Source organism: Schistocerca americana, chromosome 2 (assembly GCF_021461395.2).
Source record: "Schistocerca americana isolate TAMUIC-IGC-003095 chromosome 2, iqSchAmer2.1, whole genome shotgun sequence".
Classification (NCBI taxonomy): domain Eukaryota; kingdom Metazoa; phylum Arthropoda; class Insecta; order Orthoptera; family Acrididae; genus Schistocerca; species Schistocerca americana.
In genome coordinates this window covers 228,801,812-228,820,551 of record NC_060120.1, presented here as the reverse complement: position 1 = coordinate 228,820,551, position 18,740 = coordinate 228,801,812, and the positions used below count along the sequence as shown (strand labels likewise).

At 40.6% G+C, this 18,740-nt stretch overlaps 1 protein-coding gene across 1 annotated transcript in view; it reads right to left on the bottom strand.

Moving 5' to 3' along the window:
- Nucleotides 1-709: 709 nt before the first annotated feature.
- LOC124593910 overlaps nt 710-18,740 on the bottom strand; it is a 121,472-nt gene continuing 103,441 nt past the window's right edge. Inside the window, exon 3 of the mRNA XM_047132261.1 lies at nt 710-1,267. Coding sequence (XP_046988217.1) covers nt 710-1,267 — 558 coding nt within the window. The remainder of the gene's footprint in view (nt 1,268-18,740) is intronic.

Sequence of the window (18,740 nt, the reverse complement as noted above, 5' to 3'; positions counted from 1 at the left end):
TTCCAATTGATCCGTAGCTAGGGGATCCTTCAGGATGTAGAAGAGTCAGAAGAACAATAATACATGACGCCGGCCGATGTGGCCGAGCGGTTCTAGGCGCTTCAGTCTGGAACCGCGCGACCGCTACGGTCGCAGGTTCGAATCCTGCCTGGGGCATGGATGTGTGTGGTGTCCTTAGGTTAGTTAGGTTTAAGTAGTTCTAAGTTCGAGGGGACTGATGACCTGAGATGTTAAGTCCCATAGTGCTCAGAGCCATTTGAACCAATAACACATGACAAATATTTACAACTAAAACAAATAAGCTAATGTACGTTCCACAGGCCCCAAGTGGAATGATCTAATGCTACATATCTCCCCAAACCTATCACATCTAATGCCAGAAACCTATCAACAAATTGTCGGATTCCTGATACGTAGAATGAGTGATGTATTTCGTCCCACAGACGGACAATCTAATGCTTTGTCTCGTCAGTGTTTATATCGTGGTACAATACGCTCTGTATCCTGTAATGTGCTCTAACTTTTTAACAGTTTGTAGTTTTAATTTTCCTTGTCTCAGGGTGGTTTGAAAATGGGTTCAGGTAACCCAAAAGATAGACATAAATAAAATAAAAAACTGATTCTAGCAACTTTGGCTGTTTCCACATCAAACTGAATGAATTATCTGCCTGTCTGTCGAGGAATTCGTAAGGAGTTTTGGGCACGGTACTCACCTGTCGGGGAAGTCGACCAGCTCGGCCATGGTGGGGTTGCGGCGCGCGCCGAACAGCTCCGCGGCGGCGGCGGAGAGGCGCGCCGCCGACGACTCGACGACGCCGACATCGCCGTTGTTGGCGACGTAGTCGACGAGGTCGCTGAACTCGTCGTGCGGGCCTTCGGTGGGGGCGCGGCCGACGCCGACGGCGACGGCGGCGGTGCGCGCGGCCGCCTCGGAGCTGTTGGAGGCCTCTCGCTCGGAGCCGTTGGCGGGCGCGCGCTGCAGCACGCGGTGCCGGAAGGTGTTGGCGTGCGGCGCGAGGCGGTGGCGGCCGTGGCTGGGCAGCAGGTGGCGGCCGGACACGCCCAGCTCCAGCTGCAGGTCCACCACGAGCAGCAGCGTCGCCAGCACCGTGGCCGCGCTCACGCCCAGCAGCACGCGTTCCTTCAGCTTCATGCCCGACCAGCGCGCCCGCCAGCTGCCATGCGCATGCTGCTGATGACCGCGCCGCTGCGTCAGCGTCTGCTGCTGCTGTAGATGCTGCGCGCTAGGGCTCGCTTTGCTCTGGTGCTGCAACATTGAAACCAAGGAACGCTCTCAGGTGGGGACAGTTTGCACCGAAACTGCAATTTTTCGTCATGTCAGTAGTCTTCTCAATTACACTATGGCCATCGTACGTTAGTGACGTTCTAAGTAGCCTGTTTGTATGTTGGCAAAACGGTTCAAATGGCTCTGAGCACTATGGGACTTAACATCCGAGGTCATCAGTCCCCTAGAACTTAGAACTACTTAAAGGCCGGCCAGAGTGGCCGTGCGGTTCTAGGCGCTACAGTCTGGAACCGCGCGACCGCTACGGTCGCAGGTTCGAATCCTGCCTCGGGCATGGGTGTGTGTGATGTCCTTAGGTTAGTTAGGTTTAAGTAGTTCTACGTTCTAGGGGACTTATGACCTCAGTAGTTGAGACCCATAGTACTCAGAGCCATTTGAACTACTTAAAGCTAACTAACCTAAGGACATCACTCACATCCATGCCCGAGGCAGGATTCGAACCTGCGACCGTAGCAAGCGCGCGGTTCCGGACTGAAGCGCCCAGAACCGCTCGGCCACATGTTGGCAGCGCTATAGACTGTGATAATATGGCATACAGCGTCTGCTCCGTCGCCAAGAGATTCTGTGGTGCAACGGAATAGCAGTTAGCGAGTGGATAGGGAAGTCTGGCTCAAATGGCTCTGAGCACTATGCGACTTAACTTCTGAGGTCATCAGTCGCCTAGAACTTAGAACTAATTAAACCTAACCAACCTAAGTACATCACACACATCCATGCCCGAGGCAGGATTCGAACCCGCGACCGTAGCGGTCGCTCGGTTACAGACTGTAGCGCCTAGAACCGCACGGTCATTCGGGCCGGCTAGGGAAGTCTATGAACATGATTTTCTTAGTGAAGATTCTGTGTTGGTAGGACATGCATGTGCTGAAATTATGTGTTTATAAGAGAATATGCATGGAAATGTATCAGGATGGATGTGTGGTTGATAAAGTTTGGGTAGTGGAATTTTTGAACTGGATGTCACATGAATAAGGTACAGTTTTCTAAATACATTGTTTGCTCTTCGACAAACTCTTTCTTTTCACTAAGCATATGCTTCCTAGTAGTTACAGTGTCTAGTAGTTAGAATCTTTTTATTTAGCTGCCGTTGTTTTTACTTGCTGTAGTTCGTGTTATGAAGATTTTCTGTGAGGTAAGTGACTTATAGAAAAGAATGGGGCTTGCACTATGGGGAATCGTGACTGAAATGAGTCTACGCAATTAACAGAATTATGGTTAGTTTCATTATTTTTTTGATTTCATATGTTTTGGATTTGTATTATTGTTGGGATCTCTCGCAATTCTGGGTCATTCTTTTGTGTTGATGATTGGAAGTCATGTTGTCAATGTATAGCAGTCAGATTCCGTTGCGCTTGCATATTGTTGGTAATAAATGAATAGGTTAAGTTTGAGTTGTCTTTGTCAGGGAAAATTCTGTTAGTCAGTGTTTAATGATTAAAAAAAAATTAAAGACTTAGTTTCAACGTGTAAGAATGGAATTGCTGAAAGAAGCATCGTTCGTATTAAATGAGGTACTATTTGATACTGTTACCCTATTTCCGCTCCCCCGTCATCAGGCAAAAACTAGCTTACCTGAAGACGATCTGCTCCTGACTGTCCGAAGCGTTGGAGAAGAAACCTACAGCAAGGGTTTCAGTAATATGACGTATGAGCTTGCCTGGGAGTGCGAATGAACAGGTAAGTCCGACTTCCTGTGGAAATCTCTAAGTAGCGAACAGGACTACTCGTATAATGGACAAGGGTAGGTGGTGCTCGGTGGGAGTGTGGGTCGGTCGTGAGGCTTACCGAGATAGTCGGTGCAGTTGCGTAACGCTGTGTCCCGGATGGCGCAGTAATTACCGCACCTGCCAAGTAAGCGGGAGATCCCGGTTTCGAATCCCAGTCCGGTACACATTCACAATCGTCGCCGCTGATTCCATTTAATGTGCCGCTGCAGCTGAGAGCAGTCATCTCCCTTTAGTTTACTTACTTCGTGAGTGCGACGGCTCACATTTATTAATTACAACTGTTAATTTGAAAGTTATTGATACAGTTTGATGAGCACCAGGCGCGCATTTCTCAAAAACTGCAGATATTATTCAAATTGTTTCGAAAAGATAAATTGTTACTGACAGATGGCTTAGTAAGCCTAGGTGTATATTTTCTTAAATCTAAAATTTCTTGAAATTCTTACGAGTATCTGTTTTAGGGAGTATTGTGATGTATTTTTCTTAACTACAAAATGTTTACTGTGTAATCAGCATTTCATTCGAGTACTGCATACACGAAGAAATTTGTTTAGTTTTGTCCATGCACTTACTGGTTAAACTTGTAAAAATAAATTGGCATAATGTAAACTGTGAATGATGTTGCTGTTGATGGCTAACCCTGCCACTACACAGCCTTGTGTGCTGATCCTTATGATCTGTACCTATGACCGTCATTTCACTCAACTGAAGCTGTCAACACCATCGAGTAGTACTAAAGAGCTATTGAAGTCTCAGGTAAAAATGTACTTTTGTAAATGTTGAACATTGTATTTCAAGAGAACAGTTTGTTAATTAGTGCATCAAGTGATGCTTTGATAGTCAATGACAGTTGTAAATTATCAAGCACTCCTGTGGCAAGCGATTGTATTTAGTTATGTAAATCTTTTTACCATTCATGTGATAAAGTGAATCATCGTTTTCATTCTATCGTAAATGACGCTATGGGGCTCTGTAAAACGTTGAGAGCCTTCTCTCTTTTTGCCAGTCACCATGTTATATGTTTTAATCGTGTATCTCTTACAGGTTCTTACACTTTTTTTTAAATATATCTCTCTTCCACAGATGCAGTTTTATACTTAATATGATAGTTACGCCGTCTTTCGGGACTGATTGTCTCATTTCGACCAAACATGTCTAGTTTCATTCAAAGTAATTAGTTTTTTGGTTACTACGTTAGCTATATTTTTATGAAAATATAGCTGTCTCCCAAGGATGTAAATAATTCTGAAGGATACCCAATTTTTTAAAAATTTTTGTGGTAAAAGCTCGTTTATTCTGCAATCAAGGTACGGCACGTTCCGTGATAATGAATCGTACCTTCCGATTAAATTTGGCTAGATAACGTTAATTCACAAAGCCAATACGGTCTCCAGACGTTCTATAAGGAACATATCCTTGGATCATCAAATGCAATGGGTGTTGAAAGATCCACCAACAATATTAGATAATTACTGGTCATCACTTTACAGACTTCCTTACTTGTACCCATGTGTGTGCTCCTGATAGTACTCGGAAAAACAGCTATCTTTCCTGCGATGAAGAAATGGTAACATAGTGTGCAGACGCAGCTAGTAAGTCATAGCAGAAACTGCATATATGAAGCTGCGGTTGCTCACGTAGCAAACTTATAAATTCCGAGGGAATGTCGTCTATTCTAAGGGCCTTATTTCCACTTCCGTCTTGTAGTGCTCTGTCAAATTCTTCACGCTGCATCATACATCCCATCTCATCTTCACCTGCTTGCTCTTCTCTGCCAGGATGATGGTCTACATCAACATCTACATCAACATCTACATCTACATCTAAGGGAGTACTCTGCAATTCACAATTAAGAGACTGGCAGAGGGTTTATCGAACCACGTCTAAACTACTTCCCTACAGTTCCTTCGCCGCGCGGGATTAGCCGAGCGGTCTACGGGCGCTGCAGTCTTGGACTGTGCGGCTGATCCCGGCGGAGGTTCGAGTCCTCCCTTGGGCATGGGTGTGTGTGTTTGCCTTAGGATACTTTAGGTTAAGTGGTGTGTAAGATTAGGCACTGATGACCTTAGCAGTTAAGTCCCATAAGATTTCACACATATTTGAACATTTTTTTTTACAGTTCCTTCCTCAAACTGCCCGCGGGAAAAACGAACACTTAAATCTTTCCGTGCGAGGTCTCATTTCTCTTATTTTAATACAATGGTCATTTCTCCCTATGTAGGTGGGCGCCAACAACAAACATTTTCATACTCCGAGGAGAAAATTTGTGACCGAAATTTCATGAGAAGGTCCTGCTACAGCGAAGAACGCCTTTGTTTTAATGACTGTCACCGCATTTCGTCTATCGTATCCGTGGCGCTCTCTCCCCTGTTTCGTCATAATACAGGCAGCCATTCTTTGAGCTTCTTCGATACCCGTCAATCCTCACTGATGCGAATCCCACACCACACAGCAGTACTCCAGAAGAGGTGAACAAGCGTAGTTGAGCGGTCTTTTTACTGGATCTGTTACATTTAGAAGTGTTCCGTCGACAAATCACTGTCTTTGGTTTAATTTTCCCATACTATTATCTATGTGATCGTTCCGATTTAAGATATTAATTATTGTAATCCCTAAGTATTTAGTTGACTTTACAGCCTTGCGTGATTTATCGTGTAACTGAAAGTTATCGAATTCCTTTTAGTGCTCATGTGGATGACTTCACATTTTTCATTATTTAGAATCAACTGCCACTTTCTGCACCATACAGGCATGTCTAAATCATTTTACAATTCCTTTTTGATCAGCTGATTACATTACATCACGGTACATGACAGCATCGTCTGCAAAAAGTCTAACAAGACTGCTCAGATTGTCTCATTATAAATCGTTTATGTAGATCAGGAACAACAGATGGCTGTGATACTTCCTTGCGGAATGCCAGATATTACTTCTGTTTTACTCGATCACTTTCCGTCATTTATTACGAACTGTGATCTTCCTGACAGGAAATCACGAATTCAGTCACCCAGCTGAGGCGATACTCCATAGACATGCAATTTAATTAGAAATCGCTTGTGAGGAACGGTGTCGAAAGCCTTCTGGAAACCTGAAAATATGGGTCAGTTTGGCGTTTCCTGTCGATATCACTCATTACTTTGTGAGAGTAAAGAGCTAGTTGTGTTTCACAAGAACGATATTTTCTGAATATATGCTATTTATTTGTCAAGAAATCGTAATCTTCTAGGTGATTCATAATGGTTGACCACAGTTCATGTTTCGAAATCTTACTACAAATCGACATTAATGACATAGGTCTGCAATTCAGCGGATGACTCCTATTTCCTTTCGTGGATGTAGGTGTGACTTGTGCAACTTTCTAGTCTCTAGGTACGAATCTTTCTACGAGCGAGCAGTTGTGTATGACTGCTACGTATGGAGCTATTGTATCAACATACTCTGGAAGGAACCTGCCTGGTATATGTTCTGGACCGGAAGGCTTGCCTTTACTAAGTGTTTCAAGATGCTTCGCTACACCAGGGATACGTACTTCTGTTACTCACGTTGCCAATTGTTCTTGATTCGAATTCTGGAATACTTTCTTCGTATTCTTTTATGAAGGAATTTCGGTAAACCGTGTATAGTAACTCTGCTTTAGTGGCGCTGGTATCAATAATATCACTATTGTTATTTCGCATAAAAGATATTGATTACGTCTTTCCGCTGGTGTACTTCACATAAGGCCATAACCTCTTTGGGATTTCTGCCAGATTTAGAGACAGATTTTCGTTGTGGAAAGTATTAAAGGCATCTCGTATTGAAGTTCGCGCTAAATTTCGAACTTCTGTAGAACTTTCTCAATCTTGAGGATTTTGCGTTCTAAAATTTTGCATGCTTTTGTTGTTGCGTGTGCAACACTGTTCTAACCTGTTTTGTATAGCATGGGGATCAATGCCATCTCTTATTAACGTATTTTATGTGCGACGGGGCCGTCCGGAGCCCTGTCTTCTTGCAACCGTACGTTCTCGCTACCGTCACTGCCAGCAATCATGTACAGTGGCTACATTCCTGTCAAGTCTTTCTGCAATATCGCTGAAGGAACAACCGCTTCTCGTAGCCCAACTACACGACTCCATTCAAACTCAGTGAGGTGTTGATAACGGCGTCTTTGTCGCCTTAAAGGCACTCTTGGCTAACATCAACTCACCGCATCCAGTCTCAAAGGTAACTAACGCTCGCAACTGTTACAGCGTGTATTTAAAGCAAACATAATTTGCATCCTTACAGCGGCGCTACTAGCGCCACTCTTATGCAACTGGCGCGAAATATATATTATATATATATACGAGTATATATATATATATATATTCTGTCAGGAACTTTCTGAGGCGTTTCATTCTTGTTTTTCGGAATGTTGTAATATTCCTACTTGGAATGACGAGCCTAATATTAACTAAAGAGAAGTTAAAGCTCCTGACAGAAATGCAGGTCTTCCTTGTAAATTTACGGTGTTCAAGGCCGTACCTAGCGACAATACTATTATCTAAAAGGCAAAAATTAATATCTTTTAAATCTGTAACTGGAGATGCAATGCCAAATTATTTGACATAATGACAAACAAGGAACACTATAATGTTTATCTCTACAGTTTTTTTCGCTTCTATCCAAATCATCCGTTATGATTTAGAGAATTATTTTTTGCAGCTATTTAAAACAAATCAAAAGTTGTCCAGTTCGGAATGGAGATACATTAGTGAAACTGTGAGTGGAGATTACAAAACCGACCTCACTCAATGGAATTAGAGCAAGACAGTAATTACGATATGAAGCCTAAAATGGGCGGACAAAATCTGTTGAACGGTGAATTAAAATCGAGTCGCTGTTTGTAATGTGATCATTGAGATGCGATTTTCTTTATACGTGACGAAGAAGACTGCTGAAGGGATGGGGTTGTGGCTGCAGAGTTACGGCTTGGATTTTAGAAAGAAGAGAAGGTGTCTGTAAATGTAAAGTCATAATTTGGTATTGACAAAACGGACTTCTTAGTTGAACCACTACTGGATATTTATGTGGTCGAGCAAATGGATTCTTAGTAATATTTTCACACTAGCGAGCCGCCATGGTTTCGCACAGGTAGCATCAACTGTCTACAGACGATCAATTTGTTTATCATAGTGGTAATACATTATCTTCACAAATCTTCCTGTAAGTGGAAATCGTATCAAAATCCCAACAATAGTTCCTGAGATTAGTCTTCACATACAGAGAGAAAAACACGACGGGGGCTTTGTAATATTTTGGGGAATTTACAATATTTTCCACATTGTGAAACTTGCAACTACCAACAGCTAGCTAGAAATAAGCGAGATACAAAGTTAAAGCAGGTAGCAGAAAATGGTCAAAAACGGCCTGCTACAATACACTTTTGATATTGCTATCACATTATGTGAGGCTAGTTTCCCCGTTTCGAATTTAGAGAAAGACCTTGCGTCGACAGGCGATGCAGCTCTTTCTTACAAGAGGAAACAGAAGGTGGAAGTAAGGCAATTGTATGTTAGTCGATAAGACAGTCTGAGTCATTAGCCAAAATTATGGACAATAAAGGAAAATGCAAGACATAAATGTTTACTACGTGGTCAAAAACCAGGCGTGAAAAGTAGAATGTTTACTTACGTTTGACAAAGCACTTTGCTTCATGACCATCAGTAATCACTAGCTGCAGTACCTGAACCGTGAACGAGATTAGATGAGATTAATTGTCTTGCTTTATCATCGTTATTGATAGAGACGTATTAATAAATATTTTCTGGAGAGGAAACATAGAGAAATACAAAACAAGATGAAATGGAAAGATCTGGTGGCATATTCGTCACGCCAAAACCGTGACTAGAATGGACTGATAGAAAAAAAAAATCAGAGAAAAGCTAAGATGATGGTCTTAAAACTTCAGGTGTCCTACGTAGTCTCAATCCGCTAGAGTACATCGCAGAGAACGTTCATACAACCATGCGAAACTGTAAGAATAGTTCTTCGTTCGGATGTTGTTCAACTCGAGCGTCACACTGGTTTGAATGTCGGTTATGTCGTTAAACGTTAATCCTTCTCGTCAATTTCTGCACTTCGTCGTTTTGTGATAGCGTGGTATTGGCAACATCAAGTCTCGTCACATGTGATGACTTTTTTCCAGAATAGGATCGTCTGTGTTTGACGTTTCATTCAACCCGCTGAAGGCGTCTACGCGTCGTTGTTTTTGTTCGTGAGTGAGGGTGTACGGGATAAACTTTGCACACACTTTTCTCTTCTTAAGAACGTTTTTGAGAACATCTTGAACACTTTACAGTTGCTGCTACATTGCGAATTGTAACACAACAGCGTCCACACACTACGTACGGTTGCATGTCTACCACTTAATTTTACGAATTTACTTTGTCTACAGTTCTTCGTTCAAGTTGCCAACGTAGTTACTGCGCTGACGTCGCTTATAAACCAGGAATAAAATCAGTCTCGGAACTTTTTGGACGGACAGCGTCTACAGAGTGTTCCAGGACGTAAGGTTAAATTTCAGGGACATGACCGGAACAATCGTTCGAAGCAAAACAGTCTAGCACACATGGGCTCTAAAATGCATACCTTAAAATGTATGGGCACTTCTTCATTTTCGATATTTCGAAACCACTCTCTTCTAGTGCAAATTCTTTGCTTTCCCTGTTGTAACAGAGTAAATAAATAGGGAGGGAAATGAGATCAGAATTTTTTCGTATATATTGATCTAAATTACTTTTGTTATCATTAGTCACAGTAAGGTTGCTTCAACTCTAATACAATGGCGTAGATAACGGTACACGTGTATGTGCGCCTCTAAACGATAACGTAGATCGCTTTGGAGAGAACATGTGCAAAAACACCTCCAATTTTCTTTTAGATCGTAGTTCTACCGTCGGTTTTCTTCTTACCGGCAGGATAGCATATTTGCTTGAATGCTACGTGTATTTCTTGACATAAAAATATAGTTCCGAGCTAATACAAAGTGTACTGAGTTTATTCATCCATTGACTCACTACAGCCCGCCGGAGAAGAAGTCACGAACATGGTCTGGAATATAAATACGACAAATAATACAAAGCATCCGGGCGCCTGCCACTGCATCATCAATCGTGGCGCAAAGCGTTAAAAAATAAATCTGTTTTATAAAAGGCCTGCTCTGCATAGGAAGTGTAGGTATTTGTTACTTTAGTAAAATGTTAATCAAACTGTATATTTATTTTCTTCTCTTTATTATAATCATCATAGGAATAGCCACAGCCGTGCCCTGTAGCGTAATTTAACGAATGGAAAAGGAATAATACAGTCCATATACGTGACAAAATATAAGTTTCGTTCAAGCAAAGACTTTCTCCAATAAAGTTACCACATTGTTTTTAAAAATTTCACTACAATGTTTTGGGAATAGGAACTATGAACCAAAACAAGAAATCTTTGTCTGAAAACATGGGCTTTAAAATGTCTACTGAAAGAACTATGACCACTTGTTCACTAGAAAAAATGGTTCAAATCCGAGGTTATCAGTCTCCTAGACTTAGAACTACTTAAACCTAACTAACATAAGGACATCACACACATCCATGTCCGAGGCAGGATTCGAACATGTGACGGTAGCAGTCGCGTGGTTCCGGTCTGAAGCACCCAGAACCGCTCGGCCACAGCGGCAGGCTGTTCACCAGAAGAAATGTATTTCACCGTAATGAAGATGAACAAGTGCAAATTTCTCTCAAGTTACACATTTTAGAGCACGTGTATACTAGACTGTTTTCCTTTCAATGATTGTTCCGGTCATGACCCTGAATATTGACGTGACTTTTTTGCTTCGAATGATCTTTAGGGTCATATTCCTGAATGTTGACCATTCTTCTGAGACACCCTGCGTAACTTTTCATTCTGTTTGACAACTGACGTACTGTCTGTAGTGGGTTTTATAATTTCGTAACGACGTACATAAAAATAGACTTTTGTGTTTAGCGGTGGAAATAAATACTTCAGAATCAAGATTTAAAATCTTAAATTTCTAATGTGAAAAAAACATTAATAACACAAGTCCACCCAGTGATGTATAATCCTCCAAAAATCGTAGCGAAGAAATATTGGATGTGACTGATGACTGTAATTTTTTGATGTTAAAAACAATCACAGTCGATCCTGACCTAAAATGTTCCCAGAAGAGAGTAGCGTCGATATGTAGTTCATCGGATTTTCTTTCCGTGACTGACTGCAACAGCAGCAACAGCACAATTCTCACAGTTACTCGTGGATGGCCAGACGTCAATTTGCTGGTGCGTGCGTAGCATCTCTTCCGATTGGTCTGACGTGACCCGACATGCTTTACTATCTTGTGCCAATTTCCACACATCAGAGTGGTACCAGAGAGGCATTTCTGATTTTACGACTGACAAAGGGAGCATGACTTAAGAAAATTCTAGACACATTCACAGACTTTGTCAACCTACAAAAATCGCTCCGTAGCATAAAGTGGTGCAACCGTCACAAAAATATGTATACGCTATAGTGAAGTAATATACAGTTGTACAAGCAACAGACGGGAACGATAGGAAAGGAAAATCAAGGGAGAAGTGCTAATAAAAAGAGCATAAGACGAGGATGCACTTTTGCCCTTTACCGCTCAGGAAGTAATGGAGCAAAAAAAGAAACATTCAGAAATGGAATTAAAAAATTGTGATAAAAGGATTTTAGTGTTAACATTTGCTGACGTAAGTTCCGTTCTCTATTCAATTGGGAGAACAGGTTACTGAGCACAGACTATCTACTGAAGGCATGTTAAAAAAATTAGAAGTATTAAGAGGCAGTGGAATTGGGATTTTTTACAAACTTAGTATCGAAACTGGGAACCAGGTAGTAGATGAAATACAGGTATTTTGCTACCGTCGATACAAAAATATTACATGCCAGACAAAAAAAGGAGCATATAAGAGGCAGACTACAATCAGAAAACATATAATTCCTCGCTAAAAGACATCTTTTAGTACCAAATATCGGCTGTGACGCGATAGGTAAATTTCTTTCACACCGGAAGGAGCTGTAGATCTAATAAATTGTAAGCGGAAAACAGAGATTACATTATATAACATAACGTTGATTGTGGTGCCATTCTGAAATGAAAAGATTGTCGTAAGAGAGGAAATCATGGCCTGCCACATCAAACCACTCGGCGAGTGACATCTTTAAAGCAGAAGTACTACTTAAGATGTATCATGTTCAGGTGACACCACTTCGGTCAAAGACCACGAGAGGCTTCAACCTGTCTACAGAAATATAGAGTTCGTTGCACAAAGTGAGATGAGGCTGTGGAATGAACGCTTGTTCCTGTTCTTCCGCAGCTCGTGGTCGTGTGGTAGCGTTCTCGCTTCCCACGCCCGGGTTCGATTCCCGGCGGGGTCAGGGATTTTCTCTGCCTCGTGATGACTGGGTGTTGTGTGATGTCCTTAGGTTAGTTAGGTTTAAGTAGTTCTCAGTTCTAGGGGACTGATGACCATAGATGTTGAGTCACATAGTGCTCAGAGCCATTTGAACCATTTGTTCCTGTTCAAATGGAAAATGGAAGTTTTGATCTCTGAATATGGTGTTCGCAGAAAAATAGGCCACCATACTCTGAGCGAGGGTAGTCCGAGAATAGACCACAATGAGTGGATGTTAATCAAGGTAACCAGGTACTAGGAACCAACACACGTCTCCATTTATGGCGTAGTTTCAGCACTCCATATGCACCTCACACCTGATGGTATTATTACTGCAAGATAAACAAATAGTGACATTGTTCCAAAGAAAAAGCCTTGGTTAAGCATCTCGAGTAAAAAGATACTGATTCGACGATTCAACGTAATTGACAGTCAAGATTAGATAAGACAGACATTAAGTGAAACTTCCTGGCAGATTAAAACTGTATGCCGGACCGAATCTCGAACTCGGGACTTGTTTTCTAAACCGGCTAGGCTGCGCCTTACGCGTTGCACCGTGACCAGTACAACTTAAGTGGGTCTACAGCTACGGAAGGCTGTTAAATTTGAGCAGTACTGTAGCTGTTGCATATATACTACCGTTAAGAATTTTTTTCTGGTTTAAAACTCTAGCTTGTAAATAATGGCTTTGGTGTTGAAACTTTTCAAAGATTTCAAACCCTTTCGGACCCGCAGGGCTTGTCAATCCTCTTTAAAATTACTTTGTCTAAAGTATTTGCATTGAACAAGTAGAACATCTGTAAAATCTTTTCTTAAAACTCCTTTTTAAAAAAAGAAAACTGTATTATGCGACTAAGTTTCTCAAAAGCTAAAGCATAAATTCCAAGTTTCCAAAAAAAAACTCTTTTACGGAAGGAAATTACTGCTATTTATTTTAAATAAAAGTACTTATTATTAAACGCTTGTTGATTTGCAAGTTTTCTGCGTTTTTTGCTTTATGTATTATTTCAACACACAGTGACTTGTAATATTATTGTGCCTGTGTGCTATTACCAGTGTTCATTATTTCTACGCCTGGTAAATAAAGTTTGTTATTGAGAATCCTCTGTGGACTTGGTCCTTCCACTATCCGCGTCCTTGAGGCCTGCCAGCAACATACCAAGAACATTCTACATTTGCTCTCCCTGTCTCAATGAGTAGGGGATCCTCCTCCGTTCATAGGACCATAAACCATGTGGCACGGGATCAGAGAAACTGACATCACTGTCTGTTAAAAAACAAGTGTATTGATCTGACTGTGAGGGGCATCTCTATCATGAGACGGCATGTTAGATAAAAAAGATCGAAACACGAACAAACGACTAGGAAACTAATTTTTATATTCTGAGTAACTCGTGGACGTGGGAATACGGTAGCTTCGGGAATCTGACGTGCTCTTTATCCTTTTGGGTTTCGGTTGTTAAAGAGGCGGTGAAAACTACGTCAGGCAAAGAATGCAATAAATTAGGGACTCTTGTTCTTTGCGTGGACGAATCTCAAGTTCCGTAGGAGGAGTGGGACATGAAGTTACCTTTCGGCAGTGCATTCTTTTACATACAAATACACCCATTCGGAAAATATAACATCCACAGGCTGCTTCAATTTTGAAATTTTGCTGTTAAACATGTTTTACGATTACAGTAAATTAAAGAATGTGTCCATATTAAATCCACATGACGGCAAACTATTCGTTAGTACAGGAAATTCTGACACAGATGAAAAACGTAGCTTTACCGCCACAACTAAGTAAATAATACGTTTACGTTATTTATATTCTCTATAAGCACATGGCAGAAAACTTAACGTTCTGCAAAATTTTTTATCTTATCAGTGGGCCTTTTCGGCTCTTTAGGCAAATCTAATCATCTCACGCGCAAACAGGAAAAAGTAGGCAGTATTTTGTTTTTGGGATTATAGGCAGAGAACACCCTCAAATGAAAGACCCAGCCCGTGTCATTAATGAACCATTAGTTCATCAACATTTTCAGAAAGCATGAACACTGCCCTAAGTTATTTAAAACTGAAGAAACTAGTTTCTTCCGGAAATTTCCACTCAATAATTTATTTGTGAAATCATTCACTAGGGATAACACATGAAGGGGTGAGAATGACATAGTCCAAAGCCACGCTTTTCTTAAAATACGCTTTTGTGTTAGTTCAATTTCTATTCAACAGAGGAAGCTACTGCGAAAATATTTTAACTTTCACTCACCAGGTGGCGCAGCAGTTAACACTTGTTCTCATACAGTGAGGAAGTAGTCTTTTTTTGTGTGTGAATCAACCCAAAGTCATAGTAAAATGGCGCTTGCAAAGAAGAGGTTATTTCCAGGCGTAACAGGAGGAGGAGGAGATTAATGTTTAACGTCCCGTGGACAACGAGGTCATTAGAGACGGAGCGCAAGCTCGGATGAGGGAAGGATGGGGAAGGAAATCGGCCGTGCCCTTTCATAGGAACCATCCCGGCATTCGGCTGAAGCGATTTAGGGAAATCACGGAAAACCTAAATCAGGATGGCCGGAGACGGGATGGAACCGTCGTCCTCCCGAATGCGAGTCCATTCCAGGCATAACAGAAAAAGAAGATTCCGAGAGAGAAATGGCCGGTTCTGAAGAAAATCATTCGTCCAGAGGAAGCAGTTATTGCCTCTTTCATGAATATTCATCCGAAAATGACATGAAAAGTCAAAACTACTTACTTTTGTAAACATTCAACACGCTTAGGCTTAGGACTGTATTAGAGTAAAATATTATTGTGTAATTATAACTATTATATACTCTCTAATTAAAATACGTATGAGTTAATCATGAGCAAATTATACTTCTCTTATTAATTACTGCATTATTGTTAATAATTTTAATATTAATTGCATAATATATTAAGGTATGTTATATGTGTTAAAGTGGCTTTGGTATTTCTCATTATGAACACTTTGTTTGGCTTAGGATGTTGATGAATGTGAAAGGTCTCCCGAAGTATCACCTGCTAAAGAACCTGCAGGCAGGAAAAAAGAAGAAATATGTGTAACTGGAAAAGGAAAAATTTAAACGTCGCAGAAATTCTGGCAGAGAGTAAATACCTGATACAACAGGACAAAATGTTGGTGCTAAAATTCGTGGTCCTGGATGAAAGTATTTCTAGTGTTGGAGCAAAATTCATGAATGTGTAGAGCAGATATTCCATTCTTTTTGGAATATGGGTGATTTAAATTGTGAAACTTTCTGGGCAATATTAAGATGAAACAAGGGCAAAGGAGGTAACTATGACTAATGAAAATCTGAAATCAATTTGTTATATCAAGTACTTTTTATGAATAAAATATTATTATTTTGATTAATGTACTTAAGTATATTTTAATATATTTTACTTTTTTAGGTTGCCACAGAATAGGAAAAGCACAGTTTCATGGCTAATGGTAACTTTTTTGTACCAGGTTAGGGTTAATTGTTGTAATATTTTGTTATGCAGAGAAGCATTTTTAAGTGTGCATGGCCTTCAGAACAATGAAGGACGTCTTAAGAACTGAAAAAAAACACTTGCGTGTTCGACATTCCACTTCCCCAAAAGACAGAAGAGGTATTTAAAGATTAGTGTTGCTTGCCACAAAAACCATAATTTTGTTCTATTCTGCCAGTGTTTTTCTCTAAGTATCATATTCAAACATAAATTCACTAAATTTCTCTGAGCTGGGCATTTACCTTTAAAATACATTTTTATTCATTTTCTTTGTTTCGAGGAAAAAAGGAGAATGCATCAGGAAAATCTTCACCAGAAGCATTTCAGACTGTTCACAACTTCATAAATAATATACCTAAATATGCCAGTCATTACAGCAGCTCACAAAACGCTAATAAAGTGTGTGACATGTCGATTTCTTCATTATATCAAGAACATTATTTGAAATGTTGTGAAGAAAATAAAGCACCACAAGTGAAATTTTCGAAATTTCGAGATATTTTTAACCACGGTTTTAATATTGGTATTAAATTGCCTCGTTCAGACACATGTCATGTATGTGATGAATTTCAAATTCAAATAAAAAACGCACAGTTGACCAACTCTGAATACATGATTAGAATATCAAAAATTGAAAGGGACTTACTGTGGTGTCACCGCCAGACACCACACTTGCTAGGTGGTAGCTTTTAAATCGGCCGCGGTCCGCTAGTATACGACGGACCCGCGTGTCGCCACTATCAGTGAAAACAGACCGAGCGCCGCCACACGGCAGGTCTATAGAGACGTACTGGCACTCGCCCCAGTCGTACAGCCGACGTTGCTAGCCATGGTTCACTGAGAAATACGCTCTCCTTTGCCGAGACGATAGTTAGCATGGCCTTCATCTAAGTCAATTGCTACGACCTAGCAAGGCGCCATTTATCCTTTGCTATGTATCTAATGAAGCATGTACAGTAACAACACCAATGTTCACCAATTGTGGATTAAAGTTAAGTATTCCAGCAGCTACGTACTTTTCTTTATAGCATTCATGACGTATCCTGTTTCAGACCTCACGCCAGCCTGCGTGAGTTTAAGCGCGTGCCTTTCGGTTACCCGTCACTGCGGACTGGCTTTCTTGTCAGTCCACAACACTTACATCATACCAAAATATCTGCTGGACAAAATGTCATTACACAGCTTTCCAAGTTAGCTACGGAAAATCATGAGGAACATCTTACAATAACCTTTGATCCAACACCAAGGCTGACGTTTGGCCCTGCATTCTATAAGAGGAAGTTGTGGACGTATATTTTTGATATTCATGATTGTGGGTCTGAGAAGGGACGTACGATCGTGTGGAGTGAAGATGAAGCAAAGTGTGCATCTGATGAGACAGGAAGCTGTCTGATAAAATTCCTAGAAATAGAAAAGTCTCAAAGTAACATTATTCTTCACATTATTAGTGATAATTGCAGAGGCCAAGGCAAAAACAGGGCCATTGTTGCACTAGAGATCACTAGTGGGTTAAGGGAGACTTAAAGCTGTTGAACGTTGGTTTCCACAACTTGGGCACACACGATTGGCCTGTGACCGAGATTTCTGTCGAATTTAGAAGCACGTTAAGAACAGAAACCCCACTGTGTACGCCGCTGATGACTGGATTACAGTCATTAGAGAATCGTGCAAGAAGTCGTTAATATGAAGCAGTCGTTAAAATGAAGCAAGCAGACTTTATAAATCTGACATCTTTGCAGATAAATATTGCGAAGAAGGACAAAAATGGCGACGATCTTAGTTCCGATTTTCTGAAGCGACAGCTTTTCGTTTTGATGAAGGAATGCCATCACATTTAAAAGTGAAGTATCAGTACACTGATTTTGAAGAATTCAACACTGTAAATATTAATAGAAAAGGGCGAGCACATCAGGAGCTTAATCCGTTCCGGCTGTCAAGGAATTACTTAAAACCCATTCCAATTTGCGACAAAAAAACTCAAAGGTGTTATGTCATTAATGCCAAATATACCAGATGTTTCGAAGGGTACCTCAAGAGTCTGAGTCAAACAAAGGGAAAAAGTGATGAAAATGACACAGAGGTGATATATATTTGCTATATTGTTTGAAATATTGTAGTCACTATCATTGTAAGTAACGCTGTACGTTGATTTTCCTATTTTTGTAAACCTTGTATTCATTTAGTGCGAGACAGGTCAAATCGCAATGTTATGTCACCCAGGGATAAAATATTTTTTATTAATAATGTTTAACTTTGTTCACAATATAATTCTGCACACATGTATCTTAATACATTGGATAAGTAAATTACTTTTGTCGGATACCCAGAAAGACTGCAATAGGATTTATGGATTTATTCAAAGTTTTAAAACGCTCTCCTGAAAAATTTACATTATGTGGCTTTGGATTGTATCATTGTCAGCCCTTCATATTTAGAACAGAGAAACGTGTTATAAAAATTGCATCCGATGTTAGTTCTTGAGAATGCTGAGCAGACGACTTCAAAAAAAGTTGGGACTTTTACAAGAGTTTTGCAACACACACATTCATGAATCTCCTTTGTTGTTACTATTGCGAGGGGCGTTCAATATGTAATGCAATAGGTTGATTTTATTCGGGTTTCCAATACAACATACTTTTGCACGCTCTGTTGGCTACAAAGCACCGTTTTTCAAAATAATCTCCGTTCAATGCAGCAGTATTACGACACTTTCCTAGGAGGGCCTGTATGCCTGCATGTAATCACTCTGCAGCTCGACGTCAGAACCAA